This window comes from Pteropus medius, unplaced genomic scaffold (assembly GCF_902729225.1).
Source record: "Pteropus medius unplaced genomic scaffold, Ma_sr-lr_union100, whole genome shotgun sequence".
Lineage (NCBI taxonomy): Eukaryota > Metazoa > Chordata > Mammalia > Chiroptera > Pteropodidae > Pteropus > Pteropus medius.
In genome coordinates, this window is record NW_024349802.1 from 28296039 (window position 1) to 28321598 (window position 25560).

Genomic DNA, 25560 nt, shown 5'->3' on the forward strand with positions numbered 1-25560 from the left:
TTTTATTACCAGTTATTTTTCTTTACATTTCTCAATCAACCTAGCTCTGAAAATACTCAAGAAATAAAAATAACTCTTTACCAACTAACTACTGGCTTTCTATGATATGATCACTTCTAAGTGAAAACCTCTATTATTCTAGCAATGGTCCCTTGAGTCTTTTATTCCTCTTGGGTATAAACATCACAAACAATAAGAAACCCTCAAGCCTCAAAGAGAACGCAGGCACACAAGGCACCATTCCTCCTACCACACTGCCTTTTTAACTTGGTAGGGGAGGCTAAATTTTGGCGAGGATGATGGCATTCACAGGAGAGGCGGGATAAAAGTGTGTCGAATTACACGTTAACGGCAGACTTCGCCTTAACCATGTCCCCTCCCTCACGCTGGTGAATATCCCCCGTGTGCTCCTATGTGGTTCTAGAGACCCTTCTCTCTTTAAGACAGCCTCCCGCGCCCCTCACTCCGCCCCCTCCGGGTCTCTGGGCTCGTCAAAGCTTCCCGAGAGCCATGGTTGGTCCAGACAGGCAATCCGAGCACCTCATGGAACCGCTGTTAACCGGGGGTGGGGTGGGGTAGGGTGGGGTGGGGATGTCTGTTTGTAGTACTCTCAGTCCTGATGTCACAGGCGCGGCAAGGACATCGCAAGGAGGAGTCGGATTACAGTAAGGATGGGCAGTGCAGCAGGCAGCCCGAGCGCACGCTCCAGCTGCCGGGGATCGTAGCCCGGGAAAGGAAGCCTGCAAGGCGCTCAGCTCACGGAGGACGCACGCTCGGCGCTCGCTGCTCTCCACGCCGGGGACGTTTCCGCCGAATGTAGCATGAAACGGCTCTGCTTTGCGTGTCAACCTTGGGTGCGAGCTGATGCTGAAGACGCCGCGGTGGGGTTCCAGCTGCCTAATTAATGAGAAACATAATGTATTTTGGTGAGTGTTAACTCTTATGATGTAATTTTGGGTGTGCACAGCTCTTCATCAGTGCAGACAAGCCTTTAGAAAAATTTTAAACGGCGAGAATCGATTATATTAAACCTATCTCCAGTTGGCAACTGGAGGACCAAGCTGGTGCACCCTCTCAGCTTCCTTTGTGCTACAATCGGGGCTGTTTATTAGTCGTGGACGAGTTTAAGTTGGAAAAGAAAAGAAACAGGGGTGGGGGTGGATAAACTTTCCCTTGATGTGTCTGCATGAAGTTGGCTTTTTTTAGCTAGGTGAAGGAGAAATGGTGCCGCGTGGGAAGTCATGGGCTAACTTAATGAAATGTAAAACAAAGTTCCTATACTACTGAGTCTGTGAAGGCTTAGTCAATATCAATGTTTCATTAAGTATTTTGGTGTTTCCCTAATTCTGAGCCAGAAAAGGAAAACGTTCTTTGGTGTGCAGGGTTGAGCAACTGAAAGCACTCCTCCATACCATCCCAGTTTTCTTTCTAGCTAGAGCAGCCTAGCACAAAATGCATATTACTTTAAACCATTAGAGGTCTCGGAGCTGTTAAATATTTGTGCAATATAGTTGTGTGCCACGGTGGAAACCTCCCTTAGGTTTTGAGCTGAGCTGCTTGCATTTCCAGAAAACGTGTTCAAGCTTAGATCTGGGCTCTCAGTGTAGCACTGTAAACCCGCGGGGAGCTGTACATTTGCACTGTACTCTGCAACTTACTGCTAGGAGAGAAGGCAAAATCCCTTCACTAAATAAGAAGCCAAGGACTGAATATCCTTTCCTCCTCCTTGAAGTTATGCTTTCCTTCTGTAAGTTCCATCCCACGTCATCTTCTAAGGGCACCTTTCTGATACTAAAAGGTTTGTAACAGCAACTGGAGAGGGGCTAGGGAAGGATTCCAAGGGGTGAATGTTCTGAGTGATTTCTTGGTTTGCTTTACATATGAAATTAGAGTCATATTTCAGATTAAAGAGATATTTAGATAAACGCATTGGGGCAATATTAGTTTCTTGGGTATTTATTTCTGTGTGTACCATTTGCTTTGTTTCTTTTCTTGAGCCTTTGAAACATTTGCAAAAGTATGGAAGCAACACAAGTTGCAAAAGCTGAACGCCTTTAGTTATCTTGCAAGCAGTTTTAATTTCCCTATAATTGTGTCATATTATAAAATAAGTCTTAAAATAACTAAAAATGATTGGGAAGAAATACTCCTTATTTCAGAGCCAAATTTAAGCAGAATCCAGAGTTAAACAACATCTCTTTCCAGGGGGTAATGATAGAGGTTCTAAGCTTGTTTATTGGCAATTAATAAAATAGCAAATGTTTATCATTTACTGTGAATATATTTTTGAAAAATGGAAAAGCTTGTAAAGATAATGTTTTTTGGACAAAATAAAATTTTAGCATCTGTAATGATATTTGAGGAATGGAAAGTAGATTATAATTTTACTTTAAGTTTTCAGCCTCTTGCAACAATTCCTTATGTGATGGCGATGAGGAAGTAGTGTTAACCAGAGTGGTGGTATAGTCTAAAAGTACTAGTCAGAGGCCATCCACGCTGTTCTGGATTATCATGTCGCTATTGGAGAAATGTACACTGGGCTAGCTCGTGTCATTAACTGTATGTTAGTCTAGCTGCCTTGTAAAGCAGAGTGATTCACAGGGCAGTTTGTTTCACTGTGCAATGCAAGTTTTTAATAGTACAAATTGAAATGTGATGTTCTGCTTAAGATGAAACTATACTCTTTTAAAGGCAAGGCTAAAGTTGCCCTCTGTGTCATGAGCATGGTTCAGTCTCACCATAATTCTGGCATGAGATTTGTTTTTCTATTCTCGGAGGAAATCATATGTATTCAGGAATGCCATTTCTTTCAGGTTATGCTATGCAGTCCCTTGCTCAAGCTATTTGGCATCCAGAACTCTGAGAGCCCACCTGTCTATAATAAAATGCGTGGTATAAGAACGAAAGCAAGAATTGAGCAATATATCCCAGGCATGTTAAGATTTAATAGCATTCTGATGTTTGCAAATCCCTAAGACAAGATTACTATGTGCGTATCTATATGTATTTATGTGTGTATATTTATGTGTGTGTATCCAAAATTTTAGCTATTTCAGGTGATTTTTCTAAACCATGTTTTTACTTTGCAGTTTGGTTGCCCATTACTTTCTCTTCATTTTTTAACTGCAAATGATTTATCAAGTCGGGGAGAACAGGGACAAAGGGAAAGTGGGGCTGCATTCTTGGGCTTTTCTGGTAATTTGTGTCAGAATTCTTTTATTTGTGTCCCAGGCACGGAGTGATGAAGAGCATGATGATGCCGTAACATGGGATAAATTGATATGCAAGCAGAATATTTATTTCCCTTATAAATAATCTAATTAGTCATCATTGTAAATCCCACCTCCCCCTTCAAATATAACTGAAGAATCATTGCCTGAGCAGGCTGCCTTCGCCTCTCTGCACCTCCTTATCCTTAGAGACTGGACAGTTGGACCCTCTCCTTTCTCAGTTGGAGTCAGTTGTGTGTGTGCAACTTGGTGGAATATGTTATCTTTCCAGTTCTCAAGAATAGCTCATGTTTTGAGTGTGCTGTCTCAGGCTTACATGACTAATGGAACCTTTTAAAGGTTTAAGCCTTACTCTTATCTCCTACTGAAATTTTAGTGCAATGTTTTTAATAATTGTTCATTTGCACTTACTGCGCAGTGATTTAAGAGTTTACTGTTCAGTCACCCTGGATACTTTTGTTACTTATTCTATTGATCTTGCATTCATTACTTAGAGTTTAAAAAGAGGTTCACACAAGAGAAAGAAGCGAGGAAAATCCCAGTCAGCAACCTGATTGGGATTTACTGTAAATGTAAGGGAAAGTAATAAATGCTTTTGAAGTTACCCTTTCCACCCCCATAAATATTTTACACAGTTAAGAATTACATGTGCCAAGGATGAATAGCCATTAAAAATTTATCTAGAAATAAATGCAAGGCAGTTGGGAGAGTTCTCCTCAGATTAAGAAAGAGAGGCCATGGGTGGTTGTCAGTACGACAGACCGGAGCCGCTGGGTTAGCTTGGTTAAGAGGAGTGTGCTGGTATGAAGGGCAGGTTCTCTGCTTGAGTGCATCCCGGTTATTTCTCAGAGCCTGGCAGAACTGTTGCAACTGTGTACTGTCTCCAGCTCTAAGCACCGTATGTCTGAATCATCTCCCCCTTTCCATCTGGCCCAACACATTTCTCCATTGCTGGAGTGGTGAGTCGTTGCCAGTGGTCATGTCAACCTCACAAACTGTCCATGGTTGGCCAGAGAAGTGCCATGTCGCAATCCTCTGCCATCAGGAGAGAAAATGGGAGGCTGATTGCACTGAGGAAATTCTATGTGACTGAAAATCAGGATGTTATCAGTCCCCGAGTCAACCACATGAAGAGAAAAATGACGAAAGAAATGAAAAAAGGAAGGATACATCTGAAACAAATGAGAACTGAGACAAATATTAGAGCTTCCTCTAAATGCTACTATTAATGGCATATTCATTAAACCTGGAGAAAAGTGTGAGCAAAATTTAGAAAGTGTGAATGAGCCATTCAAGTTCAGCTTGGTGTTAATTGTGGATCAACTGTCTTCCTGAAACTGCCTAAAAAAAAACCAGGAAAAATACTTAATGGTGTGCCTATCATAACAAGAAATACTTATTGAGGAAGCTTTTAATACAACAGCTAGGAAAAGTCTGGTAAGACAATTCTGGACAAGAAACCTATTCCCTTGTCTTTAATAGCTATGTTAGTACATTGTCATAAGAGAGACTTTTATTTTTCCCCTGAGATGTTTAGAACATTCTTAAGTTAGCATTTACACTTTCGCTGGTGGCTGGATCATCAAGTTTCACCTCTAAAGCAGTATGTTAGAAGAACACTTAAGCGGCAAGGTTATGAGGAAGGAAACGGCAGAAAAAGCATTCCTCTTTTTTGGTGTTTTCAGAGGAAACAGTTAGTGCATCCTAATTAGTTTGTACTGAGTGATCTGTTAGGGGGAGTTAGGTCCAGTAGAGTCTGCTAAACACTGGAGGTGTTTCTGTCTTCCTAAGACTGACAGGGGGAGAGAACAATTCGGGAAGAAACTTGTTAGTTTAGCACCCCCACCCCCACCTTTTAAAATTTGAAGTCATTACCATTATGTTTTATTACAAACGAATCTAAACGACATGCAATAAATCACTATGTAACAGGGTTGGAGAAGGTGACAGGTGAATACTGCGGGAAAAGATCATACGCAGGAATCTGAAATCTAAGAGAACTTCCAAAACCATAAAGATTTCTCCCTCAAGACAGTTCTCTTTTAAATTCATATGAACTTATTTTAAGGAACCAAATTCCAAATTTGATCGATATGGCAGTAACACTGATTCCTTATCACACCGTTAAAATGTTAAGCTAAGCTAAAAATTTTCCTTTTTTTTTTAAAGGACCTTCTTAGTTGCTGTAATTATATGGAAATGAGACAGGTTTATTTAAGGGATAAGTTCCCAAATTCATGAGATAATGACGACTTGCAAAGTTACCCTTTTGTGGGTGGCATAATTGTTCCAAAAAACAAATGAAAAATTTAAATTAGTGGTTTCTGACTTCCAGAAGATTTGGTCACAGCTGCTTTTGACTGAAACCTCCCTTGATAAAACACGATGTATTGGCTAATGTGTGAGTGTGTGCGTGTGCATGTGTGTGTTTAACACTGGATTTGTGAATACTGCCCTATTATATAAATACTCAAATATTATTCTTTATCCTCATCTTTTGTGTATTTCTAAATCTTTTCACATTCTTTAAAAGTAAAACATTAAGTATTGGTTTAATAAGATGAAAATTAAACTGTTTTTTGAGCATAGCTGGATTTCGAGTTTAACAATCTTTAAATACATTAGAGGTTTGTAAAATCAAGTCAGAAGGATAATTTTCAAGGCTTTTCCTGCTAAAGAAAGAGTGATATATAAGCAGAAACCTATTTCTACTTTGACCTTGAGAAAGAGATGTTTCCGTTTGTATTACACTGTGAAAAACATCAGAAAACAACAAAGATCATAGTCGTTGCCCTCCATCTCTCTTTCCCTCTCTGTCTTTCTTTAAAGAAGCCATTACATATCATTTCCCACAAAGATTAATTTTTCAACAGAATTTCACACATGATTGGTGGCATTAAGAGAAAATACAGCTTAAGAGGTGGCTAGAAATATCAAAGCTTAAAGTGGTTGAGATCATGCTTGAACCAAATTGCTAGGGTTGAAAATAGGAAGACGCTTTGCTCTGTCGCAGCGTTAAAATCGTTAGGAAGCAGCTGGAAGTCGGCCTTCACTGAATGTGAACTCCAGGTTTACACAGCCTTTAGAGTTGATGGTATTACCATGAAACCCTCTTGATTCCAAAACCTGAAATGCATGTGAACCATCATCAGAGCACTGAGTGGAATGCATTCAACCCCTTCTCCCTATCAACTTTTTAGTTTTCTCTTTTTTTTTTTTGCCCACTTATAATATCACATTTCTGTAAGTAGGGAAGAAAGAGAAAAGTAACCTGGCCAAGGTCAGAAGGAAAGTCAGCATCAGTGTCTGGATTGGTGCTCTGAGCAAATGCAGTCTGCCCCGAAACACCATTGTACCTGATGGGAGACAGGGGCTGTGGAGCAGGATGGGATGGGTCGGCCGAGCTGTTTAATGGATGAATGCTCTTTAATCTGTATCCTAAGCTCCCTGCTCAGCTCCGTGCCAGGCACACAGACACTTAGAAATAGGTGATGAATGTGCAATATTGTTGGAGATCAGAGAACAAGGGATTCTACTTTCTCAACAGATCCTTTAGGGCTGATGTTCCCTATGAAAGCAAGAGAAACACTTCTGCTCCTGAAACATTAACTACCTTTTTTTTTTTTTTCTTTTTTGTGAAAGAAAAGACTGGACCTTAGAAATTAAATCTTAAAATAAATGTAAGGAATTTCACAATCTTTTTTTCTGCTTCTGTTCACTTCTTCCTTCATAGGTCGCTGCAATGTAAAAAGAAGGACAAATCTATTAGAATATTAAGACCAATGTACAAAAATGTCTGAAGAATACCAAAAATCATCATATAAGATGGTAGAATTACATTTTGTATCAATTTGCCTTATCACAACTTCAGTTCTCAGCTTTACTTGGCTTCAGTGAATTTGCTCCAGATGTTGGCATTGCTAAGAAGCTGGGATTGGCAGGAAAACCCTCTATGTACAAGTAGCCGAAAATGCCCAGGAAGGCCACTAGTTTCAAAGACTGCCATTAGTTAAGTCTGAAGAAATGGAGATAATTTTGACACTATTTGCAAGGCTTTTGTAAAATTGTTCTTCATACTAAATCTTATTCATGCCTTTTGCTGATGAGGAAAAGCACTTGTGGCAGATTGCTCTGAGGATAGAAACACAATAATGAACATAAATGTACTTTAGTAAACATGATCCCTTACATTTTTATAGCAATTTGTATTTTTCGAAATGCATAGACATTATGCTTTTTTTTATCCTCAAAATGACCCATTGCAGGAGGTAGAGAAAAATATAATTATTCCTATTTTTAGAAGAAGAATCTGAGCCTCAGATGACTGAAACAACTTTCTCAAGGTCACACAACTAGTTTTTATTAAGGCCATGACTCTAATTGAGTACTTCTGAGGCTTACTTCAGTGCTCTTTACTTTTTATAGCAGAGCATAAAGGAATATTTTATGAATGGAAGAGTATCTGTAATAATAATCCTATAAAATATTTTAGCTAATAGTTAAATGAATACAAAAGATTGGGGTCTAGGTATATTTGTGTTTTGACTTTGTTGGAATCCCAATTAATAACAGAGGTCTGAATATAATTCATGCTTTTATTTCTTTTGCTTTGTCTTTTTACATCAAATAGTTAATAATAATCAGAAAAAAATACTAATTAGAAAGCACGAGTCGGCCTCAGGCAAGGCCTAGGCTTTCTCTAGGTTTTAACAAGGCAGTGTTATATATTAAGGCTTGTATTAATTATACGTTATGTATTCCTGCTGTCTCACTATTTAGCTCAATGCTTATTGAAAAAATCCAAATCATATGTGCTACCACCTCTGCTATTTACAATGACACCAACTCCAGTATTTGTTCAAGATGGAGACCCACACTGGTCTTTATTCCATGACTGATTAAGAGGAAAAAAAAATGGCCTACATTAGAAGTTTAGCTGTTCCAGTTACTGGCTTTGTATCTTTGGGCAAGCCACCACGCTTTTTTGATATCCAGAATTTTTTATAAAAGGAGAATAATGATAATATGTTTCCCACAGTTCTATTTTTAGGACTAAAATACACAAGGCATATAAAAGTGCCAGGCCCCAGGAAGTACATGTTAAGCCATCAGTAAAATTCGATTCTTTCTTGATTTTCTCTCTCTATCCAACCAAATATACAAATATCTAAAAATTTTTAAAAAGTCATTATTTGAGAGCAACCAGAAAACAGGAACCATGCCAATTAATTCACAAAGAAGAACTTTAATGCAGATAATATGTTATATAGGTGATGGAAGCGCTATGAAGCCACATGTGGGATGAAGAGGCAACCCAGAGATTAGCAGTAGCAAGAAACTGGTAGTTGTAAGATGGAGAGGTGACATACCCTCCAGGAGGCCAGCGCCCAGGGCCTACAGGTAGGAGCTGGAATCATGGCAGGGCTAAGACATTGAAGAATGGAAGGATTCAGCCATAGGTACAGAGAGAGGTAGATGAATACTCTGGCTTCACCCTTTCATTCACCATCCAGTGCACTATCTCTGCCCGTCGCTGGTGAAACTGAGCCAGAGGCCAACTGATAAGGCCAACTGGGCAATGTATCAGCACCTGGGCAGTTCAGGGAAAGTCCAAGAAACAGATCTCAGGGCAAACTGGCCAGGGACCTGGACGGAGCCTTATACCTGATTTAAGTAACGCTTTAAGTAAGACACTGTCTCTGAAAAAAATGTCAGTTTATTAGTGAAAGTTTTGCTTGAGGGAGATACAAGTAAGAGGGAAAGGAGCATAGCTTGAGAGCTTTCAGCGACCTCACCAGCCCTCCCAGTTCAAGTACCTACTTTGTTATTTTCTGGTAGTGTGTGACATTGGACAAATTAGTGAATCTCTCTCTATGTCAACTTTTCCCTTCATACAATGAGTTAAAGTGTCTGACAGCGAGGTTCAATGAGATGTTGAATGCAAAGCTTCATAATCTGCAAAGCACCATACGAAAGAGTCTTGGTATGAGGACGTGAAAAACCAAGTGAATTAGAAGAGCGAATTTTGAGAGAATAACAATTTGGAAATAATATGTTCAACTATGCAGCTTAGCATTCCAGCAGAGATTTCTAGTGCACTAAGGAAGGGAGCATTTGGTTACTTCCTCAAATAGCCCCTTGTATTATGGGGTTAGATATACTTTCAAGGCCACTTCTAATCTGTTCTTTGTCATTATTCTATAACAAAGGGAAATTGCAGAAGCAGAGACAGTGAGAAAGTGAGCTGGGCAGGAAAACCTGCATAAAGATTTCATGCCCCATATTCCTTCCTCTCCAAGGCTTTAATGGGGATAGACACCTTGAAAGCTGTGAGTTTATTAATAGTTGCTTGGAAGGAAAGCAGGATTTGGTATTGATTTTTATCTATCCTTCCTTGTGTTGCTAGACTTCTAAAACTGATTTCTTTGGCCGACTTGCCCTCTTATTAAAAAATAAATAAAGCAAAGCATTCTGCCCTTTCTGTATGGAATTATCAGCATCCCTCTCCCAAAGCCTGCTCGTAAAGCCCTGTGATGGTTCATACCTTACCGTGCCCTTGTTTTGAGGCAACGCTGTGGTACCTGGGGGGAGCATCGCCCAGGCCGTGCACCGTGTGGAAGGCACCGATTCCCACGAGGTGTTTTAATTAGCTGCCCCGAGGAACGGCACGCTGTAACTTAGAGGACTATGGCGATTCTTAAGAGTCCTATCTTAAGGCAGCTTTATCAGTTAAAAGGTGCATTGAAGGCAGATTGTTATTTATTTACTTGTTCTTTCTTTTTAAACAATATATTACGTAAGATCCTAAATACTAACCTTCTGGTAAATTGCTTCACTGTTGCCTAGTTTTTCCTAAGTTTAACATGCTTAATAGGTAAGAAAAATAGAGTGAGAAGCCCAAGGCACGGACTTTATATGGATCTCTTGGTTTCCTTAGAGACTGCCTCAACTGCCGTTGGTGGAGAGCAGCCCTATTGCCGATGGGTGATGTGTCCACCACTGACAGAAGGGGAGTTTGAAAGAGCTCGAGGGCTGCTTAGTGTCAGATGCTGGCATGAGTTATTTCATTGTCACCTTACCACCATCCTTAAGAGGAAGTTCAGTGGGTCTAAGTCCCGGCTGCACGAAAGAAGGAACCCCCTGGGGAACTTTGAAATGATGTATGGTCAAGGCCCCGCCCCAGTCAGATTAAATCCACTTCTCTGGGGGCAGAGCCCAGGCACCTGCATTTTCTTTTAAAATGTCTCAACTGATTCTGAAGGATGGCCAGAATTGAGAACCACGGAGATGGGTAATTTAACCACTTTACAGACCGCATCCTGCATCCTAGGAGTTCCCAGCTTGCCCCAGGTCACCCAGGCAACTGAATCAGGATTCAAACCCAGCTCAATCAGAATTTAAAGCCTACGTTCTTTCCTCCCCAGCACACTGTCTCCCCTTGGGGAAATCGGTCCATGCATGAAGTCCGGGCCTGCTTGCAAAGTGCCTTGTGCCGCACCCCCTGGTTTCCAGAGCAAAAGTCCCTAGGGTGAACCCTCTCCCCTCTACTTTGGACCCCTTTTAGAGCTGGCATACAAAAGAGATTCATGCTACACTAGTCAATTCAGGATCACAGTGGTATATGGTTCTGGAAAGGATCTTAGACCCCTGAGTTTCTCAAAATTCAATGGTACACATCACCCAAGGATCATATTAAAATGCAGATCTTGATTCAGTAGATCTGGGGTGCAGCCCAGGGTTTTACCTTTTGAACACACTCCCAGGTGATGCCCCTGCTGCTGGTGCGCTGACCATACTTTAGTGAGGCGTCAGGGATTGTGTAACTGAGCTTTGTGTTCTCCTTTCTGCAGCTCTGGGAAATCAGGTCTAAGTCGCTAAGCTAAATTGCTCTGTTTCTGTTCTACAAGGCACTGAATGGTCCCTAGTTAGAGTTACATTCAGGGCGATCAACCATCTCATTTTGCCTGAGACTGAGAGTGTTCCCAGAACATGGGACTTTCAGTGATGAAATGGAAGAACTCTCATGCAGACTGGGGTGAATTGGTCACCCTAGTTCCAGGAGATCAAATTTAAATTGTAGCTTCAGCATCCAAGACCAAGTTGTTTTCCACAGAGAACTTGGGCAAGCGACTAGATTTTTTTCAAGCCTCCATCTCTAAAGCAGAAATAATAAATGCAACTTCCAATTAGAACAATTGTAAGGATTACATTAGATGGTGAATGCAAAGCACTCAACACGTCGCAATGTTCATTCTCACTAATGTTGGTAGTAGCAATTGCCACGAATACATAGACCTGACTCTGCATTCCCCTCCATGACTGAAAAGAAGAAGTGCCCCAAAGATAAAGTGTGAGTAATTGTGGATCTTCTTTATTGCACCATCTCCATAAAGAGAGGGCAGCTTGTAAGTCATCTCTTGCCCTGAGGTATGATGGATAAGCCGGGTGAAGTCATTCTTGGTTCAGCATATAGTTTGCCTAGTCTGAATATCAATACTAAAGGTTTTCATTTGCTGTTTAGAGAAAGAGAGGCCTGGCTAAGGCTTAGCCACCTTGGGACATTTTGAACTGGCCCACTGTGTTCCTGTCGACCTTGTTTATCCATTAGTGTTTTTCTGAGCTCTCTAACAACTTATAAGGGCAGCTGCTGCTAATGACTGTGCCTTCCATCTCCTGACCTGTCATTGTGTTAACAATCGATATCCTTAAAACAACACACACACAGACAGACAAGGCAGCACCTACACTGCAGTGTCCACTAAAATGCCCACTGAGAGGAAAAAAGAGAGACTCTTAACCCACACATTTCCTCGCACAGAGCCTGGCACATAGACGCTGGAACTGTGTGTGTTTATTGAGTGTAATGCCAAGCCTTGGGCATCTCTGATGAATTTCCAGTAGAGACTGAGGTTCCCCTTCCTCATGCTCAGTTGGCTGGTGTTGAGTGAATAAGGCTGTCTTTGCCAGTCCTTACCTAGGAAAGCCAATTCACTCACCTCCTGTCAAATGCCATCCGCTTATCAGAGCACTTAGTCTGCCAAATATGTGACTTTTATGTGCAAAGCAATGTGCACTTTTGTTTTTCTATTATGACTAGTAAGTAGGGCTGCTATGAGCAGCAAATTATTCCACAGTAGGGGTTACCAGGCCTGAACTGCTGCCGACTAGCATTTTAGACAAGAAAACAAATGAACAACAAAGCAGAAGCTACTCTTGCTTTCCTCAAGCATAAAATGCAATTGTAGAAAGGGCCCAACGCAATCGTACTTTCACTGAGGTCTGTTGTGGAGGCAAAATTGGGAGACTTTTGTCTCTGTTCCCATCTCTGATTACTATCGTCATAGCCTGTGCCATTACTAAGCATATGGAGTCAAAGTCTCCATTTAATGGACAGGAAAATGGAGGCCAAGTGATTAGTAAAGGCAAATATCTGGCTGGTACCAATACTCAAACTGAAAATTAAAACCAAGTCTTGATATAGGGATTTGAATTTGGATAAATTTTCCTGCGTCTCAGCTTCCAAATCAGTAAATTGAGATAATGGTAACTCACCTTGCCTCACAAGGCAGAGAAAGCTATAACTACTAAAAATAGCTTAGGTTTATTTAGTACTTAGGCCCTGCTAGATACTATTCTAAGTATATCAGCTCAGCCAATCCTCATAAAAGCCCTAGGACAGAGGAACGAACACTGTGCCTATTGTACAGATGAATAAATGGAGGTACAGAGACTATGGTAAGCAGCCAGGCTGAGTCTTATTCAAAATATCCCCTCTAGCACAGGCGCCCCCACCGCACTGTTTGTGTGACCTTGAGTAAATCTTGGCCTCTGAAAGCCAAAGCTCAGGAGCATATTCTCATCACTCAGGTAGAGCAGCAGGTTTTTGAAGAAGGCAACAAACTAAAAAGTGAACAAACACACAAGCAAAACTCCTCTCGGCTTGCATGCCAAGCAGCCACCTGGTGGTGGGGCCTGAGGCTGAGATCAGGGAAAGATTCTAGTTCCTTTCCCAAGGGCAGGAGTTCTTGTTCATGGAACATGCAGCACCAATGCCAGTGATGCTCCAGAATCCCGGCTTACAAATGATGCTAATCACAAAGATAGCTGGCGTCTGCGTGCCAGGGGATACGGTGCAGCCTTTTCTCGTGTGTTTGTGCCTGATGAAGGGACCCTGCTCTTCCAAATGGAGCAATGGATTTCCTTTCTCACTGACTTCTTCCTAGGCACTTCATGCAATGGGGTGATCTTTTCTTATCAGATAATAAACTAAACTTCTTTCAGGGCCCTGGGATACCAGGAGCTGAGAGAGATCATGAAACTCTTCTGTACCCTCAATAGAGTATTTTCTACTTTTTGAAAAGATAATACATGTACAATTTTAAAAATCAAATATTTATAAAGGAGTCAATAGTGACTAAACCTCCTACTTGCAACCATAATGCAGTGTGTTGCATTTGAAAGACTAAAGTCTATGGAAGGTGGGAGTGGTGGGGATGGGGGAAAGATGGAGGAAATGGTTGAAGGTGGTCAAGAGGTACAAACTTCCAGTCATAAGATAAATTAGTCCTGGGGATGTCGTGTACTGCATAGTGACTATAATTAATAGTACTGTATTGTATATTTGAAAGTCGCTAAGAGACTAGATCTTAAAAATTCTCACAAGGGAAAAAAATGAAATTACATGAGGTGATGAGTGTTAATTAAATTTACTACGTGATCATTTCTCAATATACATAGATCAATCATGTTGTATACCTTAAACTTACAAATGTCATAAGTCAATTATATCTCAGTAAAACTGGAAAAAAATTCTATGTAAGCGTGTATGTATATATATGTATATATATATATACACATATATATGCATATATGTATAAATATATATATATGTGTGTATATATATGTGTGTGTATATATATATATGTGTATATATATATATATACACACACACACACACACATATATATCTCCCTCTCATTTTTACATGGAATAGAAGCATACCACTTGTTTGCTTATTGCTTTATTTAGTATATATTGATGTTTTTCATTCTTTTTTTATTTTATGGCTACATACTATTCTAATGCAGAAACATATTTGTGATTTATTTTACTGGCCCTTTTAAAAGAAAATTTTTTCCACCTTTTACTAATAAAAGCAATCTATATCTAATTCTTTGGGCACATGGACATACATATCTATAGGGTAAATTCTTAGAAGTGGAATTTATGGGACAAGGCATATTCTCACGGGTACTGCCAACGTGCCCATGGAAATTTTTTATTGATAAATTCTTCCATATATTTCTATCATTAGAAAATAAAATAGCTGCTTTTAAACTGGTAACTGTTTATGTAAATCAAGACTTCTCAGAGTAAGGATTTTCAAAGTGAAGCAATTTCCTGCTTTTTTGTCCTTATGCTCTCCCATCCAGTCTGTTTCCCCATTTCACTTCCATTGCGCTAGTTTCGTATGGGTATTAGTTTCAATATCAAAAAAGCAATGGCGCTAAAAAAATTGAAAAATTCCCTATGCTTCACAATGGGGATAAATAAAACAGGAAGAATGCATCTCATAAGTGGCAGTAGTACCCTCCTGAATGTTGTTCCTTGAAAGGTCTCTAAATCAGTTTGATCTAAAACCAAATATGGTTGGAAGCTTCATTTTCTTTGGAGCCACTGGTCATTAAAAGGTAAGTTTACATTTGCATAATTTCATATTTCAGTGGTTTTATCTTCTCTTCCTAACTCCATATTCTTCTTTTAGTTTTTCATCATCTTTATTTACAACACATTAGGGTTAGGAATAATCTGGAATATCTATAGCACGTCTCTATGGTAAAATTGCCACATTTATTAAAGAAAAAAATCCCCAAGTCATCATAACTGTCACCTTTATTGAGCTCTTGAGCTCTTTGCAAATATCAACAAATTTATTTCCTAAAGGAATGATATTGTTTTAATGAACTGAATGTCATTCTCTCTGCAAAAGAGGAGAGACGTGCTTAAAGGTTAAGTTTCTTGCCCAAGAACACATAGATTGAAAATGGCAGGCACAGGATTCAAACCCAGGACCTTCTGATTGGACATCCTGTGTGCTAACACGTTGACACCATCCTCTGGTAGTTTCTGTCCATTGTACTCCTCTTAGTTCACTTCTGTGGAATTTTGATAGTAGGAGACATTTATGTAAAGTGGAGGTTTTCGCTTTCCTGGTCCTTGCTGTTGAAGAGTCTTAAGGGCAATCACAGCAATTCCTACTAAGGTATAAATAATGCTGAGCCCTACCCTACAATAAGGGCTCTGAGAAGGGAAAGGTGATGAGTCTTCTGTTCTCTCTTCTGTTGGAGAGATGGTCTTGCATGTTACCTGCTGTCTCTTTGAGCCATCTTAGCAGTCCCCAGTGCTGTCAAAGCAACGGAGTTTAGGTGAAGGAAATCAGTAAATCATTGTACTTTATGATATGCTAAGTAGGAATGCTATATAGAACTTACTGTCTAGTGTCTTGATTTATATCTCTTCTGTTCGCTGAGACATTGATAGTTCTTCCTCACTCTTGTGACTAATCAATCCTTGTGTAATACTCAAAAAAATTTTTATCTGATGGCAGCTTGAGATATCATCTAATATCTGACATCCTTATATTTTTATAGGTGAGCAAAAGGAAGATAGTGGGTTTAATTATTTAACCCAGGTAGTCAATAGTGAGTGGCAGAGTTAGGCTGCCTGGAATTCAGGTCTGACTCCTTCCCAGTACCATTTGCTTTCCTTGGGATGTAAGGTGGAGTCCACTGGCTCATTCTTTTTTCACAACAAAATAAGAGATGCGTGTTACTCTTCTCATTTTATAGATGAAGAAACTGACATTAAATTACTTCCCCAATGTTATACAGAAAGTGTGGGAGCCAGGAGTTGAATCCATTGTTCACCATTCCTCTCTACTTCCTGGATTCAGTGCTCCTATCTGCCATTATGTGTGTTAGGTTTGAATGTGGGTAGATCTTTGTACTTCTCAAGGTCTAAATGAATTCAAATATCCCTCCCAGCCCTAAAATTCTCTAATCCAACAATAGCTGTGGGTAATAAAAGGATGAAACTCATTGGAGCAATAAATCACTGTAGCCCACATGAATCCCAAAAGTATGATCAAGTCTGTGTCATTTCATTTCTTACTGTCAGCAGTGTATATCATTTATCTCTTGTGTGAACTGCTACAATTGTCGCTAATGAGCTTCCTGACTTCATTTTCTTAGGCTTCTATCTCAACCTGCACTTCGTTGTCCCAAGGCATAGCTACAGACATGATACCCACGCCCCCGCCCCCCCAACACACACATACTCACATGCCTCCTGTGGTTTTTATTTTCTGATGTAGAGCTTTCAAACTCATTATCCAGGTGGCCAGTGCAGCCCAGGTTCTGGCCCCAATTCACCTTGCAGTTATATTTTTATAACACCATCCCCCATCTCATCCTAAGCTCTCCATTCCGTGTTTCTTAACTCTTCTGAAATGTTGTCCTTCTTACCTGATACAAAGCTTGTTTTTGCCTCTGTGTCTCCAAAAATCTAAGCATTCATTATTTTTTCACTTTTTTTACCTGTCCTTTAAATGTTTTATTTAAAAACACTATTTTACAAATTCTTCAAGAAGGTCCACTGCAATGCTTCTTTGGGAAGACCATCTAATTCTTTATATAAGGAGTAAACACCCTTTATCTGAATTCTCATGCATGATATTGCCAAAACCTGTCTGAGCAAAAACTCGGAGTGTCTTAAAAGTTCTATGTTTCTCATTCTCAAGATAGACTTACTGAGTCAGAACCTCCAGGGAAAGAGTGCAGGAATCAATATTTTCAAAAACTACCCTCAAATTTAATAAGATTGTCAGTTCTCCGTAAATAAACCTATAAATGTAATGCAGTTGCACTTAAAATACTAATAAGATTTAATTGTGAACTGACAAAATTATACTATAATTTATCTGAAAGAAGAAACATAAGCAAATGCTCCAGGAAATTATGAAGAACGTGTGTTCTGACAGGAGAGACTTATCCTAAATTATATCATAAAACCATAATAATCAAATAATTTGGTCCTGAATGATAAGTCATAAAAAGAAGATTAGACTATCTAGAAGTAAACCTTAATGCTTATGTATATGAGGATTTAGGCAGTGATAAAAATGACATTTCAATTTATTGTTGAAAACAGGAAGTATTAAATAAGTGGTTTGGGTACAACTGGATAAACATTTAGACAAAAAATAAAATGAATTCCTATTCCACTTTTTAAACCAAAATAAATTATAGATTGAAATAAGATTCAAACATTAAAAACTGAAGCCATAAATTTATAGAAGGAAGACCTGGTGAATAAATTTATACTCTTGCAATAGAAAAGACCTTCGTAATCAGAATATAAACACAAAACTGTAAAGGGGACAAATAATAAATCTAACTGTATAAAACTAATAACTGGTGTTAGGGAAAAATAATTCAAAACCTAAGTAAAAAAAAAAAAACAAATTGACAAAATTGGAGAACAGTATTTAAAAACCAATGTCAGATAAATGGCCAATTTCTTTAACAAACAGGTTGTAGGAATCAATAGGAAAAGACAAACAACTCAATGGAAAAATGGGAAATATGAGCAAACACATTACAAATAAAGACATATATATTACCAGTGAAAATATAAAACTACATTCAATTTCACTCATAATTAACAAAATATGTATGAAAATAACAGGATTTATATAGTCCTTCACTTAGCAGATTGGTAAACATTTAAAAGTTGGACAAATTTTTAAGAGTTGCATGTGGGAGAGGCCACTCTTATACACAGTGTGTAAGAGAATAAGAATACATTTTTGCAAACTTTGCACAGGTGATTTGATAATACTTACATATCCATTTTTTTTTTTTTTATAGCAAGTACTCTTTGCCTAGCAAAATTGTAACTAAGACATACCTTATATTCCCAAAAGGTCATTCATGCATATGATTAAGAATGTTAAATGCAGGGTTGATTTTTAAATCACAAACTAGAAACAACAAAAGTGAGCATCAGTAGGGGATACATTAAATAAAATTATGATATATTTAAAATGTTGGACTGGTACGCGGCCATGAGAAGAAAAGTAAGTATATCTTTATGTTGTGATAAGGCAAAAACCTAGACTATAACAGCAGTGAAAGCAAGGCTCAGAAGGATAAAGAGGAATCCCAAAAGAAATCCATTTGGGAGTAAAAATTTAAGATGGTGTTTTGATAGTTATAGTGAAAAGGAACATAAGAAATTGTTAGCAGTTGTTAGAGTTGGGTGCGACTTACGCTTTTTAAGTCATTCTGGGTAGTCTGTTCGCTCGCTCAGGGTTCATGTCTAGTTTGTTTGTTCAGTGCACTGTGCCCAGCAGGACAATGGTGCTTGGCACATCAGAGGTGCTCAATCACTGTGGAAATGACTAGCTTACTTTTTTTTTTCTCATCAAAGATTATCTGTCATTGGGATATGAGCCACTTTTGTTGTTGTTGTTGTTCTCTTGTTTATATTACTCTGCATTAACAAAGATAAGGGATATCTTGGTTGAAAATGATTATGAAATATATGTAAAAGCTTCTCAGGCGGTTCTGATGCTCAGCCAGAGCTGGAGAGCACTGTTGGTGCATTATCTTTTCTCCTTTCGGGAAGTGCCTTGTTCAGATAGCAGGACAGATGTTTGCAGTGAGGCATCATCTCTGTTTTTAGGTTGCAGGCCTTTGCGAGTAGAGGCATTTCTTGCACAACGCTGAGAACTGATTTAGGTTCCATCTTCTGTTGTCAGATTTCTTGGTTTTAGTCCTACCTCTTATGCCTATCAGCTGGATGACCCTGGCCAAACCCTGTGATACTTGATGTTTGTGCCTGTGTTTCCTCATAGGGTTGTTCTTTAGTGAAATAATAGATATGATATGCGTAATAAAATGTCCTTCATGTTAGATGGTAGCCATTTGTTATCTAGCGTGAAGAGATATAGTCAGTAAATGGTTACTGAATGAATAGAGAATGGATGAATGGAAGAATGAACCCCATGCACTATAAAGGGAGGCCTGAGGCAGTCTACTCCTGCATCTCATAGCTCTGGAGGGATTGTATTGAAAAATCTGCTGATGATTTATTCCAAACTGGACACACAATTAATCCCTTTTGATTTACAAGGAGATTGTAGTCTCATGTCTTCTTCCTCAGCCAGTCACTTACTGTTACAGGTCTGTTTCCTAGCAGTTATCCTGTGTGGTGTCATCTCTTGGGTCATTAAGGCATTTCCTCTTTATCGCTCTGGCTTTCCGGGCTGTTGCTGTCCTCTAAATCTCCCTTGTTTTCATTTTGTGCCAGATTTCCCACTCAGTCAATTGAAAGCCCAATTCAGTACTGGATTCTGAGAGATTACAGAAGCCTGGCAAACCACTGGGAGAGCCACAGGCCTTATCTTTAAAATACTGTGTGGGGAAAGAAGCTTCCATCCCACCGGAGTGCCTCAGAGTTGACAAGATTGCCAGGGTCCTTGAATCACACTGTCTTCCACTGCTTGTGGAAATAGCAGTCTTATCTTCAAAGACAGTGGAGTGGGAAGATAATCCATTTTCACTGTGGGTTATAAAATAAGTGTTGCCTCTTAAAATAGTTTGAATGAAGGCCTTGACTAGCCATTGACTAACAAACCAATATTTAAATACGTATGTTCTAACGAGCAATTAGCTTTTAGGGTTTTATTGCTTGTAAATTCTCATTGTTTATAAATCTTTATACTTCAAGATGTAAGGCATACTTAAATACTTATAACTTTGATTTTTGCCATCAGCAAGACCAGAATGGTGCTGTGGTGGGAATTAAATGAACAAACCTCAGTAAAGCAACTGACCTATAGTAGATCCTCAAAAAGCTGTAGGGTCTTTATTGCTTGTTTTATCATTTCACATTCAGGTGGTCTTAACTTTTGTTTACGAAAAGGTTAAGTAAAATAGTTTTTAGTTGAATATATCTTTTTAAGTGTGTGTGTATCCTATGATGGTGTCACATAGTCCTTGAGCTTCTGTGATATGGCAAAACCTTGTTTTTTGTTTATTTGTTTCCGTAAATTGATTCTGGGAAAGAAAATGCCATCATACTGGTTGGATGGGCATCTGAACTTTCCTTCTTTTTACTTTATATACTATCAGGGAAACTACCTGGGACAGCAGCACATAGCTGGGTAGGCAAAAGGGTTAGCCAAGGCTGTATGGGCCTGGGAAACCAACCAAGGACAACCAGGTCAGAGACCCACTATCCAAAATGTGCACAAGCTCTTGAAGGTGTGTAGGCTGGCGGAGAGTGAGGTGGGAAAGTCTGGTGAATGAGGCCAATTATACTCTAGATTTGGAAGCAGTTAGGGTTACTTGCAGGTTTTAGGACCTTTGTTTAGTGCCAGTAGGCTTCAAAATTGTTTTGAAACCTGGAGAAACGATGAAATCTCCTTGGTATGGAAGTTGGCAAGAGAATGTAGGTCACATCAGGGGACAGGAGAGAGAGGGAGTTTGAAGTGTGAGCCATGGAACCCTAATGGGTTCCAGGATGGGGTGGGATGAGAAAAAAATCAAAACTGCATCTCAGAGGTCACAGTGGCCTCCTTAGATGGGAGCAAGGTAAAATTCTGTTTCCCTGGCAGAAGGGACCCAGGCTCCTGAGAATTCAGGCTCTGGTCTGTCAGGAAGCCCTGAGCCTGCTTTATGGGTACCATTGCCTTTCCTGTGGCAGAGAAAACAGAAAAGAAGCAAGGCAAACAGTTATGGCCTGCACACTAGATAGCTGAAAGCCTTGTTTTTCAAAGGTAAAGGGGGGAAAGAGAGAGAAGAGGGCTACGTTTACATATCATATAAAATATCTATTATATACACTATAGTATCTAAGGAAAAGTTTTATCCAGAGCTGCATTTTGGTTCGTGCAACTGCAGCGGGTGTGTGTGTGTTGGGGAAGGGGGTTGCAGGGAGAGGACTAGTATTGTACTACGTACCCGTTAGAAATGGCAGCTTGGACATGATTCCATAGTGTAGCGATTAGCACGTCTGCTTTACACACAGAAGGTCCTGAGTTTGCACCCCAATGGAGCCACGGTCCATGGTCTATAGCCATGCCACCCTGAGCAAGCCGATCCCGTCTGATTTCGGAAGCTAAGCAGGATCAGGCCTGGTTAGTACTTGGATAGCAGACCATTTAAGAAGACCAGGTGCTGTGGGCATAAATAATAATAATACTAATAATAAAACACACACACACAAAACAGCAGTTTACATTACTCATTCCTTTTGGGCCACCCCTGCTGCCCTGCTATTTGTTTGCAAATATTTCTGGAAGATGGAACACTATTACAGTTCAGACATAAAATGCCAGGCTGGGCTTCAGATTCCATGCTGATCTTTAAAAAATATAGTTGAGAGGCTTTGTGTATTTATAAACATAGCTTTTCCATAAAGTATAACATTTCACTTGTGTAACTTAAAATAGTCTAAATTAATATTACTATCATTGCTGAGGGATTTAAAGATCACAAGCATTTTAAAATAAATTGGACTCTCTCCAAAATGGGATGTTCTTGTCCTCATTTTTATTATAAAATCTCAAAGAAACTCAAGGCACAAGACTATTATTTCTTTATATTTAGCAAGGGGGATTTTTCTTCCTTTTTTTTTTTTTTTTTTTTTTTTTTTTTTTGTGGAGTCTTTTTTTAGTGTATGCCAAACTTTTGGTACTTTCTTCTCTGGATTATTTCTTTTTATATGCATGGGAAGAGTATTTCAGACCATTGAGAGACAGAGGCTGTCCAAAGGATTTCACTTGCCCTTTATCCTATGCAGTGAAATGTCCAACCGTGCACCCGGCTTCAGCTTTCTGCCTGAAGGTGGAAATCTTAAATTCTTTGGTCCTGGTTACATGCAGAGTAAGTGCCAACACTAGCTGACATCTTGTAGGGGACTATTGCAGCAATGGAGAAGGAGAGGTGGGTATGTTGCTTTCCAGGAACATAGACTACACGGTTATATTTACATTTAATCTCTGCTCATTAGAAAAAAAAATTATTACAACTTTTTCATAATAATGAGAGATTTGTCGAAGGGAGTGTAAGCAAAGTGTGCCGTTTAGCAAATGGAGATTTGCTATTCATGCCCCTTCAATTGTGAAATTTATCTTACAGGAAAAAGGTGCAAATAATTGCATGGTAGCTATTTAGGATTTTTTCCCCCTCTTTGGTCACCATTTGGAAATCTCCCTGAGGATCTCCTCTTCCTTCCTCACCACTACCCCAAAACAGAAAGTCTTCAAATTAGATGATGTGGGACCTGTAGGGAAAACATATTGTTAACATAGCCAATCAGAAATATGTGCTAAAATTATAGTCACTTTACAGTATGAAAAGGACCTTGATGATTTATTTTCCAGGTCAGTGTTCTCAGACTGGAGTGCACATCAGAATCTCCCAGAGCATTTGTTAAATACAGATCACAGGACTCTACCCCTAGAGCTTCTGATTCTGTAGGTCTGAGGTAGGACCTGAGAATTCGCATTTCCGAGTTCCCAAGCGATGCTAATGCTGCCTATCTGGTCCAATGGTTTCCAACCTCAGCTGTACATTTGAATCACTGGAAGAAGTCTTTAAAATTCCAATACTCAGGCCACAACCCTGACCAATTTAAATTAGATTCTCTAGAAGTGAGAAATAGGCATCAGTATTTATTTCAAGATCTCCAAATGATCCCAATATGCAGCTAAGTTTGAAAACCACTATTCTAGGTCTATCTTTCTTTCTCTTTATTTTTCAATTAAGAATTGTGGCCAAGAGAAATGAAAGCACTCAAGGCCATACAGCTAGTTCTAAGAGATTGTTTTCCTGATGTGTGGACCAGGGTACTTTTACTATGTAACAATTCTCTACCAGGGTGCCTAGATTTAAAATTTAGCAACATTGCATAATGTGACTTCCGCAGGAGAGTTGCCTGAGATCTCGTTAAAATGTGGGTCCTATCTCAGTGGGTCTGGGGTGAGTTCTGAGAGTCTGCATTACGCCCTCAGGTTTGATCATACAGCCAGTTCATAGACCACATTTTGAACCGCGAAGTTGAAATGTATCTTAACCTGGGCTTTATCAATGTTTTAAATGTAAATATAACAGAAACCATGACCTCATATACAAAGTAATAGCTACTATAAGGAAAATTGGTATATCTTCTGCAACTATGCTAGATCAATTTTTAGCCATTTAAAATTTTAGAGACTTGTTAATAATTTTCTGTCCTTCATTTTTTGGGGGGGTTAGAATTTTAATAATTAAAAAATGTTCAACTTTTTGCTGAAAATATAAAGGTAAGAAAAAAGTGAAAATCGAGTGCTTTGGAGACAACTAACCTCCACAATGCTAATTGTTTTAAAATTGATTCAATTCTGTTTTCCAGTTCTGCCTGAACATTCCAAAGTCATGTTGGGAAGTAAACACTTTAACTGTTTTAGTTTTTCTCTTTCCTGTTTTCGTATTTAGGAGAAGGTGTTATAGCATCCTGATTAAAATTTTGGCCTCTGGAAATAGAATTTCTGGGCTCAAGTCCAGTGTTTGCCACTAACAAGCTATTTAATTATGAGCACAATACTTAATCTTGATGAGGTTCAGTTTCCTCATCTATAAAGTGGAGATAATAATGGTACTTGCTTTGTAGGGTTTTAAGAGGATTTAATAAACAAATACATGGAAAATTCTTAGCAAATATCCAGGTACTTTGTAAGCACTTAGATAAATACTGGCTTTCATTGTTACCCTGCTTCATTGGCTGGTGACTACAGCTGAATGATTGGTGTAGAGAGTCACCTGTGATTCTGAGGACTTCATCCTCTGACTGTCAGGAATGTCCCTGGAAGGCTTTCTCAGGAGACCAAGTCAGTATCATTCTTCCTATCAACCCCAGGGGATCAAATTGCAGAGTGGAGTTGTCAGAGTAAGATCTGCCAGGAGAGTTGGTCAGGTGCAAACTTGGATGAGCATTCCAGGAATGTCCCCAGCTTGTTGGCCTGGCAGGCCCCTGACTGCCTATTTCTGAATTCTGCCAGTTCATATGCAGGGGACATCATGTGGCAAGCAAACGTGTTCATGTTTTAGCCAAGTGGTTTGCAAAGTGTGGTCCTTGCACCAGTAGCAACTGAACCCCCTGAGAACTGTTAGAAATGTAAATTCTCTGCCTCCCATGTCAAACTGACAGAATTTGAAACTATGGAGTGGGGCCCAAGAGTCTGTCTGAAGGAGTCTTCCACGTGATTCTAATGCAGGTGAAAATTGTGAAGCACTGCTATAGACATAGGCAACCCTAAAGGATTTTAACCAGAGGAGTGACATGATGGGTTTTATATTTTAGAAAGATTACCTTGGCAGAACAATGGGGCATGAGATCCAGTCTCTGCATCAGAACTGCAGAAAGATCCAGGAAGTTATCACAAGGGATTTGAAAATCTCATATGGTTCCAAGTATTGAAATATTATCTTCAAGTTTGAAAATTCCAGAGGGGCTCAAAACATTCTCTTGTATATATCCATTCTGCTTTCTTTGAATGTACTAAATTATTTTATTATTAAATAAGGCAGTTCTGTTCAAAGGCATAATTGTATTTAGAAAAACTTTTGTCACGTATTTTCTCAACCAACTGATAGCTAGAGATAAAGCATTTATTCTTTCAATGTTTAGTAAGGATTGCTGTGTGCCAGAGACTTTTCTAGGCACTTGAGACAGAATAATGAACAGAAAGAAATAAAATTGCCTAACTTGATGGAATTTACATTCTAGTGGAGTGTAGAGATTATAACAAGATAAGTAAGTAAAATATTTCCTATGCTATATAGGAATACATTCTCAAGTAGAAAATTAAAGAACGGAAGAGTGAATAGAAATATTGAGGATTCAGGGAAGGTTTCACTGAAAAAGTGAACTTTGATATATTTAAGAAGCTGAGAACTCAAGCCATGCAGATATATGGGGAAAAATCATCCCCCGCACCCGAAATAGTAAGTGTAAAAGGCCCGAGGGAGAACTGACCCTGACACGTGTAGGAATAACAGGGAGGCCAGAGTGGTTGGAGTGGCATGAAAGGGGTACAGAGTTTCAGGTAATGAACTTCGAGTGGTTGAGGGTGGTAGTGGAGAGGATAATACAGAGAGATCATGGAGTGATTATGTAAGGACTTTAGAGTATTATAAGACCTTTGATTTTACTTGGAGTAAAATGGGAAGATAGTAACAGTTTCTGAGGAAATGATCTGACACGTGTAAGGAGTATCATTCTG

General features: G+C 39.2%; 1 protein-coding gene across 5 annotated transcripts in view; it reads left to right on the top strand.

Moving 5' to 3' along the window:
* Positions 1 to 498: 498 nt before the first annotated feature.
* Positions 499 to 25560, top strand: part of ZNF385D (zinc finger protein 385D) — a 268358-nt gene continuing 243296 nt past the window's right edge. The window contains exon 1 of one of the 5 annotated variants that reach the window (XM_039836766.1): positions 499 to 926. In XM_039836766.1, the coding sequence (XP_039692700.1) occupies positions 905 to 926 (22 nt within the window). In that variant the 5' untranslated portion in view covers positions 499 to 904. Of the gene's footprint in view, positions 927 to 992; positions 1799 to 25560 lie in introns of those variants that run through there. The other 4 variants (XM_039836771.1, XM_039836769.1, XM_039836765.1 and 1 more) reach the window with 4 other exon arrangements.